At 41.8% G+C, this 25,303-nt stretch overlaps 2 protein-coding genes across 3 annotated transcripts in view; both read left to right on the top strand.

Moving 5' to 3' along the window:
* The first annotated feature begins 5,566 nt into the window (after positions 1-5,566).
* On the top strand, positions 5,567-7,754 carry cryba4 (crystallin, beta A4). 2 transcript variants are annotated; one of them, XM_006797350.3, is made up of 6 exons: positions 5,567-5,670; positions 6,270-6,313; positions 6,667-6,785; positions 6,955-7,096; positions 7,239-7,381; positions 7,520-7,754. In XM_006797350.3, exons 2-6 carry the CDS (start codon positions 6,275-6,277, stop codon positions 7,665-7,667), a joined length of 591 nt encoding a protein of 196 aa, XP_006797413.1. In that variant the 5' UTR covers positions 5,567-5,670; positions 6,270-6,274; the 3' UTR covers positions 7,668-7,754. The 2 variants fall into 2 exon arrangements, with proteins under 2 accessions (XP_006797413.1, XP_035766480.1); XM_035910587.2 differs by having other exon boundaries at positions 5,641-5,738.
* A 2,560-nt stretch (positions 7,755-10,314) lies between these two features.
* Positions 10,315-25,303, top strand: part of grk3 (G protein-coupled receptor kinase 3) — a 72,383-nt gene continuing 57,394 nt past the window's right edge. The window contains exon 1 of the mRNA XM_006797348.3: positions 10,315-12,476. Within this exon, the coding sequence (XP_006797411.1) occupies positions 12,364-12,476 (113 nt within the window). The 5' untranslated portion in view covers positions 10,315-12,363. The remainder of the gene's footprint in view (positions 12,477-25,303) is intronic.

The following is a 25,303-nucleotide window of genomic DNA, read 5'->3' as shown; positions in this document are numbered from 1 at the left end:
GAAACCACTGACACAGCATTCTTTGCTGTGTGTTGGGCTGGTAGGCCTGTGAGCTGTAGTCGCATGTAGAGTTGAGGAATGCAAAGGTCCACAGGACACAAAGAGGTAATCCACACTCTCTGTCACCTACACAGAAAAGGAACACACACAAACACAAATACAACATATTCTTTAACTCAGACTTTCTACTTTAAATCACCGCCATTTCTTGATTTTGGAGAATCACCACAACAGAAACAGACAGAAAACAAAAAAAAGGCAGTGATCTATTCGTTCATATTGATCTTCTATGTGTTCTCCATACAAAGAATCAAACAGCATTTCAAATGAAGTGTTTTGGTTTTTTGGACATTTTGCTGTTTAAACATTATTAAACTTTAAGATAATTGAGTTACTGGAGATTCTCTTTCTCCCACTGACATTCAGGTTCACCAGAGCTGTTCCACTAAATGCTTTGGCACTGCACTAACACTTACTACTGATATCTACTTCTAGTTCTGGCTAGTGTTAGCCAACAACTACTTAACAGATGATAAACACATTCAAATCGCAAAAGCATCTTTCCAATCAACATCAGGTTTGGCATCTGACATTTTCCAAAATCAGCATCATGTTTGTTTAGCCAGATATTAAATCTTTAATTCTTGTACCAGAAACCAAAGACAATTTGTGCTACTCAACACAGGACAGTGTTTTCTTGTTGTTGTTCACAGGACACAATAATCGTATATCACAGTAACAATCATCATCATCATCATATACAATATATAATGTATTCTTATATAGGTAAGGAAAGTGCCAGAACTTGAGTTTTTGTTCTGTGCGCGCTGTTTCTGTAGCTTCTCATGTGTAACACTCTGAATGTCCAGACATCTTCCTTTCTCTGTCACAGTTTCTCTCTGCAGTGTCCATGTTAAGATGTTTTTGTGGAGAACCTGCTGATAAATTTGGGCTTTGACAGTACTTTTACACTTTTATTATGAATCCAGTGCCTGTGTAAAGCAGGTGTTTGTCAAAGAGAGTATGGGCAGCATTTCTTCAGTTATTCTATGGTATCCTGTTAACTCAACAGTAGAAATGTAAATCAGTGCAATGGGATGAGCCAAGTAGGGTAGAAGCCTGGGTTTTACTAGCCTCACCCCAACCTTACACTTTACATTTTATCCATGAACTACAGTACTGTCTTTACAGCCGGTACATTTAAAAGATAAAGGGGGCATATGCAGCATGTTCACTTCCTTTAACTTTGCTAGGATAATATTGAGTAGTTCTTGACTGGTGGGCAGAGATGGGCAGTAACGCGTTACTTGTAACGCGTTACTGTAATCCGATTACTTTTTTGAAGTAACGAGTAAAGTAAGGGATTACTATTGCAAAAACGGTAATTAGATTACCGTTACTTTCCCGTAGGAACGCTGCGTTACTGCGTTACTAAAACCGTGATTTTCTTGCGAGAATGTCTCATGACAGTGACATAAGCGAGTGTGATGTTCGTGACAACAGCTGTGTGCAGATCAACAATGGATCATATATCGAGTGCGGGAGAGAGTATGAGCGTGCAGCGTTTAAAGCGTGGAAGTACTGACCTTACTTTGAGTTTGATTCCGTAAAAAGTGACAAAAACATTAGTGTCCGCTGTGCGTGGGAAGAAAACTTCTTTTTACAGCGAAAAAAAACCCCTAAACTTCCAAGCAAGCACCGAGTAGCTACGACGTAATATATATATATATATTATGTGCTGATTATGATTATGATTATGTGCTAATTTCTTCCAGTCAGAGAATGGTGCATATAATTAAAATTTTGCTTCATGCATAAAGTTAAAAGATTAAAACTAACAAAACAAGTTTTAAAAAGAGACTTTTCCATTTGATTACATTTTGTATGATGGATTATGTAGAAAAAGTAGAATTGGGCTGAAAGATCTATCGCTTTATCACCTATTCAGGTTGTAAATCGTGTTTTTAAAAAGTAACTAAGTAACTAAGTAATTAATTACTTTTGAAAACAAGTAATCAGTAAAGTAACGGGATTACTTTTTTGGGGAAGTAATCAGTAATTAATTACTGATTACTTTTTTCAAGTAACTTGACCAACACTGCTGGTGGGTAATCTGGACAAAAAAGCACTGCCACACAGCTGTGCATGAGAATTCCTCCTGGTCATCTTCAGAGGTTGAATAAAGGTCATTGTTGGTGGTAATAATTATGGGATTATGGCGAATGGATTATGTGTGGATTATATCACTTCAGCTGAGATCATTTCCACGGTGGAAGCAGGATTAAATTGCGTTTGATATGTGAACTAATCCTGCAGTGTAATCTGGGTGGCTTCCATGCTGTGATTATATTTGTTGTTATTTCTGCTGCCCTCTTGGTCAGGTCTTTCCTGAGAAAGGGATTTTTAATCTTAGTCAGACTTTTTCCTGATATTTCAGAATGCTACACAGACATGGTTTCATTTGTAAGAAAGAAAAGTCACCAGCATTTTTAGCAAAGTAACTGATAAAGACAACAGGAGACTGACATTAGTGAGTACTCAGACAGCAAGATGGAGTATGTGGAGTTTAGTTGAAATAAATGTGTTTGGGGTAATAAACGAACATGTCACTAAATGGACATTGTCTTGACTGTGGTCTTTTTTCATACAGAAGAAAAGAGTGGTGCAGTGCTTACTGTAAAGAAAATACACTATTGCTGTGATTCAGTCCCATTATGGAGACTTTACATCTTTTCTTCTAGCCTCACATATCTGATCCTACTTGGCAGGGCTGACTTTAAACATTTTAGCATCAAGTGGGAAAAATAATGTTAAAGACTGCACCAAAAGCAAGTGCATCTTCATAGATCCCCAATGCAGAAGTTTCAAATGCAGAAGTAAGGAGCATTAAAAAGCCGGTTTACAGTCTGGTACAAAAAGCAGAAACTTTCACTACTTCAGGCTTGCTGTGTGTTATGGCACACACATGAAGCTTGAGTGAAATTCTAGTATTTTATTAGTCTCTTACTACTAACAGGTATGTGTACCTGTGTGTTACACCTGTACCTTTTGCCAGTGAAGCTGACAACGTAGCATAGCACACTTTAATTTAAATATTGTAACCAAAGAGATTTGTTCCTTTAATAGTTAGAACAAACCATTGTGTGAGCGTTCCTCACTAATGATAGCTAATGCTAGTGCTGCTGACATCATTAGGAGGAAATAAAAGAGAGAAAGAGCTTATATCTGTGACTTTATTTTATGATGATAATGATTTTGATGATGATACTTGCCAAGTCTGAAGGAGATTGGATGAGTGGTTCTCACTGCTTTACACTTTTAGGCAGAAAACACACATGGACTTTTAAATGCATTGACCACTGTCATTTTTATCTTCTGACACTGCCACAAAATGTCCTGCCAAATGAAAGGAACCTATTGATTTTGACCAGCCCTTGGCTCTTTCATTCTTGTTGGTCAATTTTCTGATGACTGCCAGGGGTCTCAGGAGTCCTCCCCGGCTTTCTCAAGAAGAAAATATTTAGTCTGTCTTTCAGAGGGGTTCATCATTATCATGGCTGATTACACAATTCCCCTGGTAAGTGAACAGTGTCCTTCTAATGTAAGATGAATCAGATCAGTTTTTTCTTGTGTTGTGTAGAAAAGAAATCTGATGAGGAAACCTGTTTGATAATTTTGAAATTTGACTCTTTTCAGGCAGGAAACATTTTGGTCTCGGTTCAAAAAGTTGATTCTGTTAATCTGGACGTAGTGTTTTCAGTGGGAGGAATGTTTTGTCACTCTTATAAGTGACTTCTTTATTCTCAGCTGACTGCAGGTTTCCCCAACCTTAATGATCATGAAGCTGACCTCACAGCCCATTGTTAGTCCATGGTGCTAGTTTCAGTTATTATACAAAGGTACTGTTTATAATGATGGGGGAAAAGTCACTTGGATGAGAAATGAAACATTTCCCCACTGATACATCCAGATGAACAGGATCAACTTTTTGGGATTTGCTGGATCTGGATGATTGAACGTTCATTGAGACTTTTGGTCTCTCTGAACTCCAATTTCTGTTTTGATTTCAGAGAAATGAACTTTGATTAAGCCGGGCTTGTATATGAAGATCTGAGGCAGTGAATTATGTCTAAAAGTTGCAGATAAGCTGAAATTCCTTTAGGCTCACTGGAAATAAGGACAAATTTGTGCTGTCCATACGAGTGCCTCTGCGCTCCTGTTTACAAGTGGTTGATTATGTAAGCACTTAAACACACACACACACACACGCACACACACACACACACACACACACACACACACACACACAAGACACTCACTAACACACAAGTCCTAGCTAGTGTATTACACTACAGCATGCAGGTTAAACCTGTTTTTACTATTGAGGGCTTTTTTTTAAAAAAAATTTCATTAAACTGTTGAACATTTCGTAAAAACAAGGCTTTGTTACTGTAATTATGAATATAACAAAAAATAAATAAAACACACAAAGAAAGAGTGCTGCTATGATCTGTGTGATCAACCACATATTCTTGCTAGAACATTTCAAATAATCAGATTTGAGATTTGGAGACGTGTTTCATGTTAGAAAGCATTCTGGTGTAAGTATTAGTGTTTTCCATAATTGGATGAAGGACTTCCTCTGTACTGGTTAGATTTCTCACTGCACACATTGGAGGCTTTCATAAGAATACTATCTGCACTGAAAATCTGCCTTGACACATGCATGAGGTTGCTTTTTTTCTGGGGGGTTTTTCACCTGAAAGTGACATCAAAGCGACTGAGAACAGATTCCAAATAATGATCTTGCAAATAAAAATCCTTTGTTATAACCGTTTTAAAAACTTGAGGTCTTTTGCCTTAAGACTTAGCTTTAGGCTAAATAAGCTATATATCAGACAGAGCCATCTAGTACTCTTCCTATTTTCTGACACTAAATTGCAAAAAAAAAAAAAAAAACATATTCGTCGCAATTAGTGCTTTAACTCTGGTACCAACCTTTTTTAATAGATATAACAAATTAAGGTCTTTATGTCCCATACTAAAATCGTCAAAGGATCTTGCGATTCTCTTAACTTTCTTTCTGTTCAACTATTTTCAAACATATTGTGGAAAAAAAACATCTTCTGAGTCACCATCAACGCTTCACTGCTATTACCAACATGAACAGGCATGCACACAGAGCTCGTTCTGTCTGTGTGTGTTGGTCTCACATCATCAACAAATTCTAATGGTATGACAGGTCATTATTGTATTTGCAAATTTCACACATTTAATGGCAAAAATGAAGCACCAGTTAACTGAGAAAATGACTGGTCTTTACTTGCAGACATAAATTGAAATAAAGAGTTAAAGAGCTTCCAGCTCCAGCTTTTTTCTCTTCCCTCTCTGATGCCGTTGGCTCTCAGTATTTTCTCCGCTTGCACTCTATGTTTCATTTCTTATATTCCTGGTCTCTGTGTCCACTGCCCCCAGTGATAATGTGGTGTCTGCACTTCTGGCCCTCCATAGATTAACGATGCTTTTGTCAGGTAGGGACAAAGAAAAGCCCCTCCCTGCTGCTGAGCCGGGGCTTTCAGCATGGACCCCTGCCAGGGGAGGCTTTAAAAGGGTGGGGGCGTGTGGCTCCTCTCACTCTCACGGCAGGACAACCCAAGGGCATCAAGCAAGGTGAGTTCCTGTCCCTCGCCCAGCCGCCACAGCCATCCAGCACGGTCAGCCAGCGTACCACAGCCAGGGTATAGCATCCCCCATATTCACACATCCATATCTACTCCCACTCCAAACACACACCATCCAGGCTGAAATCACTGCACCCAGTGGCTGCGATGAGCAGTGGTGATGATGGAACAATCTTAGAAATGGGCAGAAAAACTAGAAAGAGAGAGAAAAAAGTTAGAGTAGCCAAATGAAGCCTGTGGCCTCTGTGACCCTCTTCTGTTTGGTATCCAAACTATAAATAGACGCTGGTGCTTTCCATCTAGCAATTACAAATTCAGGCTGCTTCCAGTATCCTGCCCATTATGTGTAAAGTACATAATGTACCTGCGACACAGACTTGTTTTTTCATAGGTCTGACAATAGAACCGATCTCCTGTTCTTCACTTTTTGGATTTCTGGTTCACACATCTGTCTTTACTGGTTAGCTTCTGGCTAGTTTCTGTATCAGAATAAAATGACTGCTTACCTCTCAGACTGTGTGGCTTCCCTGTTGTCACTATGTCTATTCATTGTTAGCACTCGTGGATAAAATTCTTTCTTCTTTCCAGACAAGATGACTCACCATTGCACCAAGTTCTCCGGCCACTGGAAGGTGAGTCTGCAGATGGAAGAGCAGCTTTATTCATCAGCACCTTTGAATTTTCCCTCAGATGTGACCACGAGCTGCTTGTTGTAAAGCGCCTCATACAGTTGAGCATCAGGGAGAGTACCCAATGAAGTCACACCACATTAGGACGCTATAAAGACTTCATTAGGATTGGAATATCACACAGCTGTGCATTAGGGCTTGTTAAAAGTGGTTTATCTCCCAGTTCAGAGCGATTAGCTTAGCTAACGTAGTTTTATATGTTTGAGGTGAGCTGCTGAAGTGATTTCAGACATCACACATCAAGTTTAAGTGGATGGTGTGTACAGCCATCAGCTGCATGTCCTTTTTCCCATTAGATCATTGTCTTCGATGAGGAATGCTTCCAGGGACGCCGCCATGAGTTCACCTCTGAGTGCTGCAATGTGATGGAGTTTGGCTTTGAAACCGTTCGCTCCCTCAGGGTGGAGAGTGGAGCGTGAGTAAACAGATATGTGCGCACAGATAGAGCAGTCTTACATGCAGCTGAAAACCATCATTAAGTGACATACGATTAACATGACAGGATGTTATTAACCTCTGTATAAGTGGATTTAAGGACTTTTGGGATGATGGAATGATCTCTTTTTTTCTATGCTTCCTTCCAGCTGGGTGGGTTATGAGCATGCCTCCTATCAGGGACAGCAGTTTGTCCTGGAGCGGGGAGAGTACCCCCAGTGTGATGCTTTTGGAGGTAGCAATGCCTATCACATTGAGAGACTGACCTCCTTCAGACCCATTGCCTGTGCTGTAAGTTATCTTTCAGCTTTTTTTTCCACTGAAAAAGCTCCATTGTGTGTGAATGCTGCTGTGACGGACAAATCAATAATGTAGACTTGCCTGATCTGAAAAACTACTCAAATGTATTCTTTCTTTACCCCCCCACCTCCAGAACCACAGAGAGTGTCGTATGACTATCTATGAGCGTGAGAACTTCCTGGGCCGTAAGGGTGAGCTCAGCGACGATTACCCCTCCCTCCAGGCCATGGGTTGGTGCAACAATGAAGTTGGCTCTCTAAGGATCCATTCTGGAGCGTGAGTGTCCCCAGCTGCTTATTTGCCTCCTTATTTCCCCCTCCTCATCCTCTCAGCAGTTCAAAAAATAACCCTACTCAGATTTTCACAATATGCTTTCATAACATTTGCATTTCCACGTCTGTCAATTCTCAACAGATTTGTCTGCTACCAGTATCCTGGTTATCGTGGATACCAATATATCATGGAGTGCGATCGTCACTGTGGGGAGTACAAACACTTCAGGGAGTTTGGCTCTCACTGCCAGACCCCTCAGATCCAGTCCATCCGCCGTATTCAGCAGTAATAACTTACACCAAACCCTTTCGAGCATGTGACCCTTCACCTTTGACCCCTGCTGCTTGCCCGTGCTAAATAAACTGTTTTTCTTAAACCTTACTGACTTCCACCAGTGTATGTGCTTATCATATGGACATACTAAATCACTTATACATCACACACTTGTGTTTTCCTCTGAATTGCGATCACCTCTGTATAATTCACATGACGGTGTACAGAGGTTACCTGCTAATAAGGGTGAATGTGAGGAAAAAAAAGTGATTTAGAACCAAGTCTTTAGCTTATTATGTAAGTGCTCGATGTCAACCAGATTAATAAATGTGAACCAAACTGTAACAAATATTTGCAAGTCCTTTCACATATCTTTTTCTAAGATATGTGCTAATCAAACATTGCTGTCTTATTAAAGAAGAAGCTGCTTTCCTTTGTGACAGTGGGCAGCCCCGTGTGTTTGATTTGGCAGAATCCCCCCTTCCTGGCACAACTCCAGGGGGGATTTGTGTCCACTACACTATGGAGGGACAAATGCTGCTGTCTTATTATCTTTGATAATTCAATAATCAGTTTTGATAAGTCAGTAATCACTAATGGTAAGTATTCTAATGTTTGAAATATAGTTTTAAACTTAAAATTCACGAAAGCTATCAAGGAACTATGAAGAAGAAACTGTTGTGATTTTATGCTCAAAATGTGCTTTAAAGATATCACCTGCAGTTGTCCTAGAGCCAGGCTTCACTATTGTATAATACCACACTTCACCACAAGAGCAGCGAATCACATTAACCTGTGGACTTTAACCAGGCAGCTCATTAAAACATATTTTCATTTAGAATAAAAGGCAACACCTCCCAGCACATGGGGGTGAAACACAGTCCTTTCAGCTGCTCTCAAAATTTCTATGTGGTTACCACAGCCCATTTAATTTATTCACCACATTTCAACACAAGAAAATTACACAACCTTCTGCCTATACATATGACATTGTGCAAAACTCAGAAATACAGTTGCATTTATTAGAATTATATACAGAGGAAAATAAAATAAAACGCTGGGACTTTTTCCCTCTGTTTGGCTTCAGTTTCATACACCTTGTCATTGTTTGGAAACTCCCAAAGATGTTTCCACTGGGGACCTTGACCACAGTGCTGCTGGAATTCATGCAAAATTTGCTGAAATAAGCAAGACCCTCTAAAAAGAGGCCTCGATGGCAGTGTGACATTCCAAACACGTTATATATAGTTTAGCATTAAGAGCGCCTTCCAACAGGAAAGGTGGTTGTCAAGTAAATGATAAAAAAAAGGAATCAAAAAAATCACAAAGATATTAGTCTGTACATTAAATAAATATGACAGTCATAGCTTGGTTTAAATTATATTTGAATTTAGCCATTTAAAAATGATTAAAATATCTGTTTTTTAAGTGATAAAGCCATTTTCTGATTCTTACCAAAAAAGGGAAAAAATATCTTTTAAGATATAGATTGATAGATAATTGATAGTTGATTGATAATTGATAGATAATAAATAACGTTTCCTTCCTTTTTCCTTCAAGAACGTTTCCTTCTTGAAGGAAAAAGCTTTACTTTGGATTCTTCTGCCTCTTGTTCTGTTCTCAGCCAGGATGAGCCCACACTGCTTCAATAATGTTGACGTTGCTTTGAAAGGTGTTTGGGGCCACTCTTATGCTGAAAAAAAAGAAAGATCAGATATTTTGCAGATGCTATAATATGGTGGATGCAAATCTGATGGTACAAAGTTGACAAGCCCTCCAGCACCAAACCATGACAGTCCTCACCGTGTTTTTCAGATGATTGCAGACTTTCACTGTTGGACCTCTCTCCTGATAGCCTCCATCAAAAATTTGCAATTTGGATCCATTCCTCCATCACACCTGCTGCCACTGAGTTTTAGTCCAGTTTTGGTGTTCTGGTGTAATTTAACCTCTTTAAGAGAATTAGAGAGATAGAAGCCAGTACAGAAATATCAGCGGTAATAATTTTGATCTTTAACCTCACAGCCCATGACATAAATCAGAGGGGGATTTATGCCATGACAAGAACAATGTCACAGGTCTAATGAAGCTCACTGTGCTGCCACCCTCCCTTTACATTTTAAGTGAGTCTTTTTTTTTTGTCACTCAGACCCTATGATGGCCCCTGTATGCAGTTTTCATCCAAAACAGCCCTGCTCCTGACGCCCACCTTACCAAAGTGTTTCAGAGAGCTGGCCAGCTGAAGCCTCTTGGCCCGTCCACTGAACTAAGAGTATTACCATGTGCGGCCATGCAACGGCACTGCATCTCCACCTGAGCAACGCACGCATCCCTTGGCGGGTACGTTGACGCAAAATACACTGCTGTAATATGAACTGTCGGAAGCTACTGTTCGTGACTATTCCAATTCAGTGCGAACAGCAGCGGCGTGGGGGGCAGCGGGGTAATGTAGTGCAGCGGAAACAGAGCAGGCCCGATCAAAGAGCTCTCTTTTCTACAGGCCAATCCAAGCTGTTCTCAGTGAGCATCGTTAATCACCGCGGACACGGCGTCCTGATTAGGTTAGCTGCACGTGCATGAATAGGCGCGGATTGCGCCTTGTTTGTTTGTAATACGTAAATAAACAGAGCGAAACAACACCTTCCTCTCTAAGCACCTCTAATAACGCGCTTCCGTTCCAACAGCCGAGAGAGCCGCTCCGTGTTTTACGAGCCTCTCCCCGCCGCAGTGGGAGGAAGTCGAACTACAAAGCAGACAGAGCCACTGTGCTAGCAAAAAACACCAAAAAAATATAGAGAAGGGGGCTTTAAGCCACACATGTGCCGTACTAGAGGCGACGAACACCTTAATTGAAACAAGCGGACTTGACCGACTGGCACTCAGTCAGAGGCTGCGGAAGGAGACTCGTTCAGAGGCTTGGAGCGTTTAAGCAGCCGAGTGGCTCTGCGAACGCCGAGAACCTGGTTGGCAGGAGGCGCGCGGGGCTGCCGCGGAGCAAGAAGACCTGATCTGAACGTTCAGTTTCACACCTCCGAGGCGCGCGCCAGCGTACTGTTAACCTCATCACTATAAATATTGTTTCTGTTTTTTTTTTTTTTTTTCTTAACACTGCACGGACTGAAGAATTTGACAGTTTGCCTCGCCGCGCAGTCGGGCAGCCAGCGTTTACAGAGAGGAAGAAAAGTTAGCGTTTACCAAGCAGACTACTGGCCAGCGCTCCCTCCCCCTCCTCCATCATCAGCGTCACCCTCACCCCCACACTCAGTAACTCTGTGCTGGGTCTTTAGGCAGGGAGGGTCCCCCTAACGTTCGGGGTAACCGAGGAAGCAGCTATGGGTTATTGTTTTGCATCTCTATCCTCGTTCTGACTTCACCGGACTGTCGAAGACTGTTTAGCGGAAACGCTGCAAGACTTCCCCAATACGAGTCTCCAGTGTCCTCGCCTCGGCCGTTAGCTTAACGTTGCTGAGAAAATCGCTGCTGTTTGTCTGCCTGCAAGTGACTGTCTTTGCAACGGGATTGATTTTATATGTCTGCTGAAGCGGAATAGCCTAAAATAAGAGTGTCTGACTGGCCGCTCTGTATCCTGGTGGTTAGTTAGCCTCGTGGCTAGCAGGTTTCATTTTGCTAGCTAGCGTGGTAGCTAACTAGCGAACGAACCCAAATATCTCTAGTGGCAGCGGCTAGAAACCAGTTAGCTATGTACCGCTGGATTTGGTTTGTGATCGCTTGATTCAATTCCTTTACACCTGGACAGAATTTGGCGACAAACCTCTGTCAGCAGTTTAACCGCATCTTTTCCGGTGACTTTTTTGTGCGTGATTGACGAGACGATAAGGAAGGTTTGAGCCTTAACGCTGCACAGGAAAGCAGCAGCAGGGGCACAAACAGCAGCGCTGTGTGGATACTCTGGAATGCAAATCATGAATCCTGGCTTATCTCTAACCTCGGCTTGCACGCTTTTATTTACGCCAGGTCGCGCCTGACAGATTAGCGTTTTGCTGCAGGAGCATAAGACTACAAACGGGCACTTTGATGATCCACATCTAACCCCTTCAGCAGTGTCTCACCAGCCCCTCTGCACTGATCGTTAAGCCTGTCTTCTCACGGCGTGGCTGATTTTGTGTTGCAGAGAGGAGCAGGCAGTCCGCTAAGATTAGAACATTTTTTCGACAGTAGTGTTTACATTTTAAGGAACACCCCTTGCCCCCTCCTTCCCTCATTCCCTTCTTCCTGAAGCACATGCCGCACTGGAGACAGACCAGTCGTTTGGACACAGGAGGACCAGGCAAGTCCCCGGAGACCTGTAGAGCCTGACAGAGCCCGTGTGTGGTGCATCGCACCTACCTGTGTGAGAAACATCACAGGTCCTTACTCTCGCCCCTTGCGCTACATGGAATCGCAAGGACGGTGGATCTAGCGGGCCTGCTTACTGCAGATATTTCGACTAACCCCTACCCTATGTCTTCCCTCGTAAGTTTCCTCTTTTACGTGACAACGATGGTAGTTTGAACAGACTTGGAGCTGCAGACAACGCCGCCGTTTCCCAGCAGACGGTCAGCGCCGTCGTCCATTCATCCGGCCCCCACAGCGCGCCTTGGCCCTTGATGTGGGTCACATCTGGCCGAGGACGTTGTTTTTAAGCCCCTAAATCAGAAGCCACCCTTCCCGGCCCGGTTATTTAATCGATTTGGTCGTCCCAGGGTCGAAAGATGGCGGACCTTGAAGCGGTGCTCGCCGATGTCAGTTACTTGATGGCGATGGAGAAGAGCAAATCTACTCCAGCGGCCCGGGCGAGCAAGAAAATCATTTTGCCTGAGCCTAGGTAAGCACATCCATGGGGGCTTTGATGCTGGGCTTTTGTGTGTGTGTGTTTTTGTGAAATGGATGACATTTTCTGTGCATGCTACGCGACCATATATGGCGATGGAGGCGTGCTTCCTCTCAAACCTGTGCCTTACCTTTGATGGGGACTGAAATGACTGTAAAGCTTTTTCTCACTTTAGGTTTCTAAGAACATGCAGCAAACCCTGGCCTCGTAAAATCTGCATTTCAACCATCATTTTCATAGAGCTTAAAGTTAACACGAAGTTAATCCAATGATCCACAGTGTTGGAGCTACCTGCACATTTTGTTTGCCATCATTTCTGGTGTCCATTGTTTGTCAGACATGTTTTCTTTGCTCCCGGGCTTTCTTGACTGAAGGTCTGATCCTAAATCTGTGTCTTGTAGCCAGTGTAATTCATTCTTTGAAGCTGCTGAGTGTTGTCGGTGCTGCTTTAAATCCTTTTGATGCATCTTTATTATCACTCTATACAGCTGTTGATCTCATCTTTGCTGTTTGCAAGCGTCCAGCTCACAGAGGAGGGTGTTACTCAAGACTAAAGCTAGAGTCTTATTGAAATAGTACACCCCCACCACCTCTTACCATTTGTATATAATTGTACATCCTTTTGTCCCTGCTTGAAAGTGTCGCTTCAGTCCAGGTTGTAGCGTGCAAGTTCATTGAAGGGGATGTGGTTGAAATTTGGTTATTGACATGGTTGCTTTTCATATGAGGTCTGTGAATATTTCACAGCACCATTTGAGTTCAGTCAAATGCTAACTGTGTGAACAGCAGTTATGTGTGGATTAGATGTTAGCTGGATAGTTTGTACCACTGTCACTGATCTGATCTGAGCTCATTGTGCTTCCAGCTATTACCTTGTGCTCCACATTTCTTAATCACAAACGGGTTTTCCCTTACGGTTTTGAGGCTGGATTCTGGGGTGTTTTGTATTTATTTCCATGTTATTTTTGCATATGAAAGCTGCAAATGTCAGATTGACTCAGAGCTGGTGCTGACTTCTGTAGTCCCTTTCAGAATTCTTCTTTCCTGCTGACACAGTCACATCTGACACCCCAGTGCGTCCACTATGACTCTTCCTCCTTTAGATCACTTTGTCCATCTGTTGACATGAGAATTAGCTGACATATTCAGAGTGAGCTTTAAATACAAGCTATAACTAATATAAAATTAATACATCTTCTTATCGTAGTACACAGTATAACTCTGAGGTCTATTTTTTTAATGCAACATTTAATCTAGAATCTTAATATGAAGTAGGGTGTATATATACAGTTCTCTCTCTCTCTCTCTCTATCTCTCTATCTATCTATCTATCTATCTATCTAGATAGATAGATAGATCCATCTGTGTATATATGTATATTATAGCGACACCATGTGTTTGTGCACAATAACGAGTTAGGCCTGGCCATGTCTGACAGCAAGAGCTGTGTCAGTGTCCTGTGACGATGTAATACCAACAGAAGAAGCTCCTACAGCAGCCTCAACCAAAGCACAGGGCTTTACGAAATGAGCAAGAAATCTGGTCCGATTAAAGGTGGAAACAAAAACACGTTTCACCACTGCATGTTGGCGTAATCAGTGTTGGGGTCATTATTTAAAAAAGAAATGTATTAAAAATAACGCTTTTCTCAAAAATAATGCACTATATTACTTAAGTACTCCCAGGAGAAAGTAATTCATTACACTACTCATTACATTACTTTCATGTTACTCTTTAAAATGCCCTGAAACACATTGTCAGTTGTTAACATTTTATCTAATTGTCTTTGTTTGACACTTTCAGATTCTTCATTCTGTATTTTTTTTGGGTGAGCTGAACAGATTTCTGTTACATATAAATTTTGGTGATGTTGAGTTACATATGGGTGGCGTACATTGAATGCGACACATTAAAACAATGCAAATGGAGAACATAACATTGCATCCACGGGACTATGAAAGGATCATATGTAGATCTGTATTTGCACATACCTATGTTAATAATTTCAAATATATTTACTGTTGTAAATTTTATATATTTAGCTGCTCAGCTTTAAGTAATAATCCCCTTTAATCCTCTTCCAATAATCTGTGTAATTGGTCAGACGCTGCCAGCGCCAAGCCTGTCATGTGAACACGCTTGTGCCTTAGTGAGTTCATAACCAGCTTCATGTAAGAGTTATCCTGATTGCCATTGTTGGTGTAAGTGGATCCAGATAACAGAAAGATACCCGGGGTATCTTTAAGTCATTTCATAGTGCAGGTGCCTGTGACTAGCTGATGTGCTGAGGGGAAAAGAAGACTTTCAGTAGTAAGAAATCAATAAACAGTTGTAGAACTAAATATCAGTCCTGTCATTTATAGGAAAATCTGCACCTCATAGTGCGGTGAGAAATATTATCCTACTCTTTTCTTCATTCAGTGATGGAGGTGTGTAAAGTTTGAGTTAGCAGTAGAAGTTCAAAAAAGCATAATTTTGAATTTGTGTGTCCAATAATGTTGCTCTGCTGGTACTTTATCTTTGTTAATCTGGCGGCCCAGCAGAAAGACACTTGAATACGTGCTGCTAATTTTTTTTTCAGCTGAAATGATTACATGAAAGCATATTCTCTGATAACCAATTGAATGCGTGTACCTTGATCGTTGTTCATGTAGAGTGAATTAGGTCAAAAATCAGTCCTTGCTCCCTGTAACTCATTGATGTATTTACATGCCATAACAGCAGGAGGGCCCCGCCCTCTTGGCAGACTTTAGACACCTTCAGTGCACAAACAAAGGCTCTGACGCTCTGCAGAGAGTTCCCACCTTTGACAGGTCTGGCAGCAGTGGCCGGTGATTTCCTCTAACAGTCAGCTTGTCAGTGCTTCTGAAATGGGCTCAAATTAAAGCACTTTCATTATTTGTAACAAACCTAACCAAGTGAATCAGGAGCTTCATGTTGTTTCTGAAGCATCACTGTTGTAAAAGGTTGTAAGAAAGTTGATGTGCTTGTTGTTTTCAGTTCATTCCAGTGTGGAATGAACTGAAAACGTAGAAGATGTGTAACTCGCAGAACCTGAAGCTCGTCTTAACCGTTAATCCATTACATTGAGCATTCAGTCAAAGAATAACACAATAATTATGACTTGGAGATTTATGGCCCTTAAGCACCCAACCCTGCACTAACTCTGTGTACGTGATGGTGTGGCTAAAAAGGGCAGATGGAAAATAAGTTATCTGGGTGTTATTTATGCTCATTCTATCTTCTCTAAATGTACACGATTGAGTAGAGGGCGATTCAGAGACGGTGTTTGTGGAAACCAGTAACTGTGAAACGCTCTTTGTTTCATTGGCAGTGAAGGAGAATTAAAAACAATGTAAACCCAAAGATCAGAACCGGCATCATTTGGTTGCAAATTTTGTCCAATTTTATTTTCCCCCCAGAACAAAATAGTTCAATTGCGAAATAATTTGTCTCCGGTTTAATTTCGATGCAGTTTATTTTAGAAAACACCAAATCAAAATAACAGTTCTCTCATGGTGCTTAAAGTTCAAGCTGATAGTAAGTGTATTCTGGTCCAGAGAGCTAAATCTGAAGCACTTTCAGAAAACATGAACAAATATACACAACAGAGCCAAAGAGAGCAAACTGCAGTCTTGCAGTAGCACATACACGTGTGTCAGTTACTAAACTTTTGGGCCTTCTTTGTGGCTGTCACAGATTTTAAAACATAGGCTTTTGCTTTATTTTAATGTGTGTTCCAGTCTTTGCTTTGAACATTGTTTAATAAATGAGACAAAACCTTGCAGAGGACTAAATCTGTTTAGGGCTTTTAGATAATATCACACTTATATTTTATAGCAGCAGATTGGCTCATTGTTTGTGCACTGCTGCGTGGCAACTGTCAGTGATGATACAAGAACACTAACATGTACCACTACAACAGTAAGTGCGTCTCCCATACAAAGACTCTACCTAGCCAGGCCACAGGTATATTTGGAGATCCATACATCAGCTGGAGAGAAGACCCAGTCCTCAGTAGGTGGATCAGAGAGAAACACAGCACTGTACAAATCTATAGCAGGAGTCGGTTCATGGCAGACATGGCAGCTTTCCTCCTTCAAAAGAGCCGCTCAGCAGTCAGACTCAGAAAAGGTCTTAGCCAGTTGTGTATTTGCGGTGATTCATTCAAACATTGGTTTGTGCGTTGGTTAAAGTGTTTTTTGTGATTAACCTTTGTGGTATTGTCCAAACAACTGGTGCGTTTGCCTGTTTGGTTTGGTTTGGTTCTCCTGGTGTGGTAATGTGAAAGCTGCTGCAGTTTGTTGGGCGTGGAAACACAAAGCAAACACAGGACTTAGTGATCATGTGTGCAGCATGTAGTGTAGGTCTGGTCAGTTAACTGGATTTTTGAGTTTGTCTTGAAACAGTTACTTTTTGTGTTGATTTTTCATTCTGAAGCTTTTCCATGTTTCTGTATGGTGTGTAATTTACCTGCGTGCACAAAAGTATAACCTTCTGTGTTTCAAACATATTTACAGCACAGTACTGCAGTTGTAATCTCAGACATGACTGGTAATTGTGGAGTATAGTCTTTGTTATGAATGACACCCCCCATCATTCATTCATTCATTCATATGGAATTTCTAAATAAATGCCCAAATAACTGCCACACATGGCTCTAAGATTGCTATCACATGGCAATTCTTGTTTTAAGATAAATATTAGCTGCTGTGTTGCAGCTTCCCTTGGACCTCTGTGTTTTCTGTTTCTGGCTTAGTGGCCATTTAGCATGAGTCCTTGGTTTGGTGGCTTCTCAACCGAGTCCTGTGTCTCACAGGTGAATGAAGTGTGACGTCTCCTCTCCCCTCACTTAGCCTGGAACAGCTCACGGTTCTCGCTCTGCATTTTTTTTCTGGATTTAATTTCTATGTATTTGGAACTCACCAAAGAATTAATTTTCCATATTTGTGTTTTTCTGTAGCACATAAGGTTTTGAGTGGTCAGATTTTTACTGAGATTTTACTTCATTTACCTCGTAGAGATGTGACGCTTTTTCCGATTCTTCATTCTGTATTTAGGCATGAGTCGAACAAAATGCTGTCACATATAAATTTTGGTGATGTTGAGTTACATATGGGTGGCGTACGTTGACACATTAAAGAAATGCAAATGGAGAACATAACATCCACAGGGACTATGAAATGATCATATATAGACCTGTATTGAGATGTACCTATATTCTTTTTTTCAAATGTATTTACTGTTGTAAATTAGTCTGCAGTTGTCCTGATCACCTTGTGGTGGAAAAATAATATTTAGCCATAATTAAGCCTGTATCTTCAATTTCACCTGGGAGTGAAAAGGAATCTTTAAACTGACAGCCCCCAGCATCCACCCCACTGATGACGGATGACGCAACATCTGACATGCGCTGATGAGTTCCAAATTCATATTTGTGTGTGCGAGACCAAGCACCGAGCTGAGTATATTATTAAAACAGTGTGGTGCGGTGTATACACATAATAAAATCAAATCGTCAGCAACCATTTTTGCTGGGATTAAAATCACTTGAACACTGGGTTCCATAAACATGCTGATTTTCCAGCAGGTGGAGAGCCATGGTGCCGTTTCTAAATTGCAGACCCTTACTTGATTGGATGACCATTAGCTGCTTTTTTTCAAATCTGTAAATCTGTATTAGGAGGAGCTGTAGAGGTTCTTAGAAAAATGAAATGGCAAACCCAGGTGCTGGTATGTTATTGATCAGAACTGAGCTGCTCTGCGGTTGCACAGGAGCACTCTGTTAGAGTGGATGACCTTTGTGCTCGTCTCCACAAACAGAGCAAAGCTTTAGCACTCAGTGTAGACTTGCCAGTGAAACTGTATGCCGGGCTAATTGAGTTCACTCATTAGACATTTAGTCTTCAGGGAAACATGGAGGCTGCAAGTTAATCCAAGGATTGGCAGCTCTGCTCCATGTAAAGACCACACCAGGTTGAATCCTGTAACAAGCCGAGGCGTTTCCGTATGAGGAAACAAACCGCACAATCGATCATTAGTGTAATGTTTTTGTGAGAGTGGTTTATCAAATGATTCTGTGCTAGATATGAGCTTTATTATTTATTACATTACACATTACCATAAAGGAGCCGCAGAGATAAAAGGTTCAGCTAATGGACCCGTGAAAGCAGTGTAACACAGCTGATGAGTAAACCAGTCAGTGAAGCCAGGCTGAAAATGTGCCTCCAACATGTCAGTGAGGACATTAAGAGAATAAGCTGTCCAATACAACTGCATGAATTATAACTGTAAACACAAACAAGTTTGTGATGAAGAGCTCTGGTTTGTATTTAAGTGGACCTGCAGAGGCACTGCTTATTTCCTGAAGTGCTCATGAAGTCAGCTTGAATACACTCATTTATATCTCCCATTCGACAAAGTTAATGGGAGTTGGAAATAATAAAGGATCAGACTATTATGTAGCCTGACACAGAATGCTATCTTGACAAAATTCAGTGATATAAACTTGGACTTGACTAACAGGGCTGTATCTGTGTCTCACCCACATGCTTCATGTGCATCCTCGATTACTGCATTTCCTCAAAAAGTGGTGAGACCGTTGGATGTGCCTGTAGGTCATAGTGTTTCCAGCCCTTCCTCCTAACTACCGCATACCTGGTAGAGTCTGTGACTGCAGGCTTGGGTTGTGCCACTGAACAACAAGCTAGAGGATAGTGATCAAATGGAGATTGCTAATTTAATATGCCTTTTAAAACTAGTTTGTTCCTTCATTTATACATTTATCTTTTGTTTAGTTCCTAGTTTTTAATTTCCTGTCCACACCATTACATACAGCCAGTACTTGTTTGTGTGTACGCGTGCACTATAGAGAGCATAAGAGCTGGACAGAGTATTTGTGGCATCACACACTTTCTGAAGCTTCTTTCAGCTGCAGCCATTATGGTTCTTTGGAGCCAGAAGTGAGCTCATTAGGATCATGTTCGCAGCTGCATGCAGGAACTGAGTAGGAGATTTATAGACACACATCTTCTAATTAATGCAAGTGCAAAACTAATAAAATGGAGAAATGTGACCTGGCAATACTGTAGCACAACTTGTTGGATGGTCTGTACCAAACAGCAAGCATGACTTATCTCAGATGAGCCCTTAGAAACACTCAAACAGGCACCAACAGCACACACCGTGATGGGGTCTGCTTCAGTGACTCAAAAGCCCCATTTCCATTAGTACCATCTTGGATTGAATCGCCATGGTTCGCCACGGTTTTTAGGCTTTTCCATTAGGTCATAGTACCTGGTACTCGGTATTAAAATAGTACCTGCTCGACCGGGGTTCCAAGCGATCCGAACGGGTACTAAAATGTGACGTCGTCAGACGTCAGTGGTGTTACTCAACAAGTCGTGAGAGCGTCTTGTTCACGAACAACCCAACTAATATTCTCCTCAGTTTTACTACAGTGCTGGGGATGTTCCTTTCTGCGGGAGTAAAAATGTTTTATACACAGAAGCCCAGGTATTGTCTATGTGTTGGAGTGTGATTGTGCGTATGTTGAATGTTTTCAGAGGAATGTGGAATGGTTGAATGGAATGAATCATGACAAATGTGAAGGGCAAGTAAAAGAGACCGGCTTTTCTGTTTTTAAAAAAAGCAGAACTTGATTAAAAGTGCGTGCGTGCATGCGTGGGAATGGGCAACCAGTAATGCATGCACGGCTGTAACAGTCGTGCATGTGTGAAGCTTCCTGCAGCATACTTGCAGAGGCCGGAAGGTTGCACTTAAATGTGGCACTTTGGAGATAGCATGGTGCTGCCACATTCTCAGCGGGCCACGCTGAGTCCTCTGGCAGTGAGGCGAGACTTTGACGGCAACACTGGCGGCAGCTGAGAAGAAAAGTGTGGGGGATGGCGACAGGATGACCTGCTGTTATGTTACAGAGATCAAGTTAATGCTGACCGAGTCTTAGCCAGATCTGGCCTCACCAGTAACGGCCCTCAGCCAATCACATCTTCCAATTCCTGTCTCCAGCTAAAGTACAAAAAACAACTGCCTTCTCTCTATGAGACACAGAGTTCAGGGTGGTGTCTGTGCATGTGTGCAGACGTGAAATATTAAATATGAAGGGAAAAACACACTTATTTAACATTTTTATATTTTTGCAGTGGTGCATGCTGGTCATTGTTGTATAGTCAAATGATAGACCAGCACGTCATTCAGAATCCCGTTCCTCTGATCTTATTTATGTTGTTTTTCCCATGGTCTGTGCTGCTGGGAACATGCAGCAGGGAGCGGAGCAAAGACGGGCTCATTTTTACAGTGGACAGCAGTGTTAGTACATGTCACTGTTTTCCTTTTCAGTATAAAAAGACGTCAATATGCCGAAGCATCCTTGCTAACACAGTATGAGTCTAAATGAAAAGCTCATATTTGATAACACTGCATGAGCCCCACTGTTTCCCAGCTGAGCATTGTGGTTGTTACTGAGAAGAAATATTTGGTTAGCCTAATGTTAGTGTCATGCAGGCAGGTCGGACTTAGATGAGTTGCACACATACTGTTTGTGGACTCAGCCCAAACCCCAAAACATCTCCACTAATGCTGACATTTGGAGGATTCCTCCTGAGTCAATAAGGAATCAGACCTATAAGTGGAATCTTTAACAGTTTTCATATGAATAAAATCCATCCTGTGTGTCATTGTTGGTCTCTGGTGAGACTGCCTCTATTGTCAGTAGTCTGTGTTGTTCTCTGCAGCTCAGTTGAGCATGCTTTGCCACATGGACCAGTTCTCCACCTGCTGCTGTTTCAAAAATAGGGAGCATGTCTTTGATGTCTTTGTCACGCTTGAGTCATGATTAGGGCTGGGCCATTTCATACCGTTCACGGTAATACCGGTATAATGTTGGGCAACGATAAGAAAATGAAATACCGCGATAGAATATGGGTAAAACGCACATGCGCAGTGCCTTTGTTTTCATACGCACATGTCGGAAAAAGCATGGCGGCGACGGAGAATGAGAAGGGCGAAAGCGGATCGTTGAATAAAACGGATGAACCAGAATTGGTTTGTAAAAATGCTGCAGCTTCAGTGATGTGGAACTGGTTTAGCTTTCGTCCGTCAGATACACAACAAAGCACTATTTTTGGTAGAGCATGCTAGTGGGCCGTTGTTATTACCGTGTTTTTGGAAAATACGGCACACTTAAAATCAATCTTTTGATTTTTCTGAAAATCGACAGTGCCCCTTATAATCCCGTGTGCCTTATGTATGAATTCTGGTTGTGTTTACTGACCTCGAAATGATTTTATGTGGTACACGGCACTCGAAAATCTGTCAGATGTTTTAGCACGACTTTGCTAAGCTACGCACCTGCACTGCTCGATGGATTGTCGGAGCATTACCGCTATCGTAGGCAGGAGCCTCGCGGAGTGATACGTACTGTGCTTCAACATAATATTATCGTATTGTTTTGTGGATATTATACATGGTTATGCTGAGGATATGTCAGCCAATTTCCACTGGAAATGCCTTTTGGTTAAACTGTCAGCAAGGAATTTGCATTTGCACTGTTAAATTTTTATATAACTTTAATGCACATAAAAAACAGCTGCTTGTTTAAGTGAAAATACATTGGTGTTTTCTTTTTTTTAATTTTTGCACTAATAAAGTTGTGGAGTTGTAAAGTATTTTGTCTAGTGTCAATTATATCGTCAGTTATATCGTTATGGCAACTTTTCAAATATATATCGTGATAAATATTTTTGGTCATATCGCCCTGCTCTAGTCATGATGACTTACGACCCCTCTGCCAGGCTCCTGCAGCCAGTGATTTTTTTCACTGATAGATGCATCATTTCAACTGTGCTAACCAGTTGTTGCAGATCAGTTTTTTAATTTTGCAGTTTGTACTCTGCATTGAGATGTCATTAAAATCTGTTGTTGAGCCAAACAGTAAATTGTGCAAGAATCCCATAAGCTCTTAATCCCGAAAGTGCCATTGTTAATATTTTTGCTTTTCAGACAGCACTGAGATATTGCTATTTAATACAGCATTTAATGGACTATTTCTACCCAGTTATAGAGTAAAACCACTTTTTCCAGAGTGAATTAATCGAGAATGATTGCAGATCTGAAAATTGCTCAGGCTTTCTTATAAGTGGCTGTCTTTGCCCCTTCTGAATCCACTTGAGGCTGAGCAGCAGCCAGAAAAACAAGTTTTGGCAAAGTGAGTTTTCCTGTTAAAGACAGTAATTACATGTCTGCAGGCTCAAATGAGCTGAAACAAGTGTTCCTTCCACCTACTCAGGTCCTGTTTGTATTGTCAGGTATAAACTAAGCTTTCTTGAGAAATATTGACAGAGCAAATAAAATGTTAGTTGTTGCTCTCCCACAGCGTGAGAACTACAGACATGGGCTGAAAATGTCTGAAGCAGGTTTGAGTTGGGTCAGAACCTTGGCACTGTGCAGTATGTTATCAGCACAGTTCAATTACATGCCCACACAGCCGGCTACAGAAATGCTAGTGACAAGCTGTTAATATGTTAAATATTTACACATGTGCATACTTCCTGGAGCCTGGAATGGTCACCAGCACAGTGTTGTTATAGCGTCAGACTGCAGATTAACAGCTAATGAAAGCAGGCCGTTTGTGCTTCTTACACTGGCACTGGCCTACCGCCAAACGGGGCCAAAGCAAATGCAGAGACATGATCCGAGTTAACCTATTTCAGAATCCTTTCCTGTGTGTGACCTTTTAATGCAGAGCTGAAAGTCAGACCTTACACATGTTGGTTTTGTAACCCCTTTACCCACCTGCAGCTTGTTACTGCAACTAGCATCACTTCTGCTTAGTACAGGCTGAGCTTAAATGTAATAGCAAGTGTGTACCAAACCTGTTCTTTCTGCAGTGAAATGCAGTCAGGCGGTGTAGCGAGGTAAAGAATCAGGTCACCTAACATTGGGAGGGTCTCTGCCTCCAGGGCGCTACTTTGTCGCTGCAGAAATCACCGTTGAGTGGCTTTGATAAAGGTCGCCGAGGAGGCAGCAGAAGATTTTGTTGAATTGTGTTGTAATGGTTGTGCTAGTGGGTGCTGAGATTGATGATGGTCAGGGTGAGTGGTAACAGCTTGCCAGTTAAGGTGATGTTTGTCTTATTTCCTCTTTGAGGTCTTAAGTTCTGAGATTCATAAGAAATGAAAGCTTCCTCACAGCAGGGGCATATTCAACCTGTAAACACGTCCGACACTTGCAACACGGATGTATCTCGATGCGTACGGGTGATCGATCAATCATCATCAGTGAGAAATCAGGAGGTGATATTTCTGTCTGCTGTACTGACTTGAAAAAAAGAAATTGGAGTGTAATGTAGACACGCTTGTTTATCTCGTCTCTAATTCCAAAAAAAGTTGTGTGAGGTGAGGTCGTGGTGACACACTGACACAAGACTGGAGGAGATGTGTGTCAGCTATTTTACACCTGAACGCATACTTGAACAGGTTTAATGTGAAAGTAGAGTCAGAAACGTTTAGGCTGATATCAGTCGTCTTCTGTCAGCTACATCCATCATTGTTATAGGTCATCTAAAAACCTAAGAGTGTCCCGGGTTTTTAGTATCTCTGCTTTGTGGCTCATTGGTTGATCCTCAGTACCTGGATGTACTGGTCCCACTGGCTGGTTATCATGCTTAAAGATGGAGAAATAGGATGTATTATTATTTTGATACCTGCCATTCTAGACTTTTTAAACACCGCCTCTTGCAGCCACGGTCCTCCTCAGAAATGTGTGGGGACTGTTGAGACTGTGGACAAAGCGGATAAAGACGCACAATAAGTGAAGGTAGTGCCTACAAGCGTTAACGCTACATTCATACCCTTCTGACACCATGCCACTCACAGATTGTCAGTGTCATGGGGATGCCTGTAAATAATACTGCTTTATTTCTGTCTTTTTGCCCACAGTCACTGTCAGTCACACTGCATTTCTACACTGGGAGGCTCTTTGTTTTCTGATCTGCTCCGGTCATCTGCTCCCGTGAGCTAATGCTGCTGCTGTTATTGGGGGCTGCACTGGTAAAAAACAATGAAAGCTGTTCACATCGATGTCTATGCATCTGTGACACCATCATGACAGTGTTGTGAGACTGTGCTTCTGAGGGTTTATCTTTCTGCCACAAACGTGTGTTTGCTCAGTGTTGTATGTGGCACTGCAGTTGGTGATCTTTCAAATCTTGAGCAGTCAAATGCAGATTACTAGCTTGGTTTCTTCCAACATGCTCTTCATTTGATTTTAATGCACTGTTTCATTAGCAAACTCAATGCTAACCTCACTAACTAGATACAGTGTAGCAGTCTTCCCCCCCCCACCCCCCCACCCCCCCCACCCCACACACACGTGTTTACTGTCCAATGAGGCATGACTTGTACAGTAAATATTACCAGCTGCTTTTATGTGGTGCAGTTTAGCGCGAATAATCCAGAGTCAGCTGCTAATGATTCAGTGGGGCACACAAACCTCTAAAAGAGGAAGTGTCTACTTCCTAGGTTCTTGTTCCTGTTGCTGTGGCTGCAGTTGATGTTCATTCCCACTTTCCCATGAAAATTAGCCCAAACAAGCCCAGGATGCAGAGCACTGGGCTGCTGGCTAATTTTACCATCTCAGCTCTGGCCGTTACAGCATGTTTCTCACGTAATGTCATGCTCACGTTGCCTGAGAGTTGTCCACCATATTGGGTGTGATGTAACGTTGAACAAAATTTGTTTATACCTTAGTCTTGTTGTTGGTGTCTGACTTGCTGTGGCCTGTTAGTGTTTCCACTCTCTGGT

This window comes from Neolamprologus brichardi, chromosome 7 (genome assembly GCF_056152115.1).
Source record: "Neolamprologus brichardi isolate AB-2024 chromosome 7, ASM5615211v1, whole genome shotgun sequence".
In the NCBI taxonomy this organism is placed as follows: domain Eukaryota; kingdom Metazoa; phylum Chordata; class Actinopteri; order Cichliformes; family Cichlidae; genus Neolamprologus; species Neolamprologus brichardi.
This window is presented reverse-complemented; position numbering and strand designations above follow the sequence as displayed.

Excerpts from the sequence above, each read along its gene's own strand:
- cryba4 (XM_006797350.3), top strand. The coding sequence starts at position 6,275 with ATGACTCACCATTGCACCAAGTTCTCCGGCCACTGGAAG. Across the intron at positions 7,097-7,238 it reads TCAGACCCATTGCCTGTGCT|AACCACAGAGAGTGTCGTAT; the intron begins GTAAGTTATCTT and ends CCCCACCTCCAG. Across the intron at positions 7,382-7,519 it reads CTAAGGATCCATTCTGGAGC|ATTTGTCTGCTACCAGTATC; the intron begins GTGAGTGTCCCC and ends AATTCTCAACAG.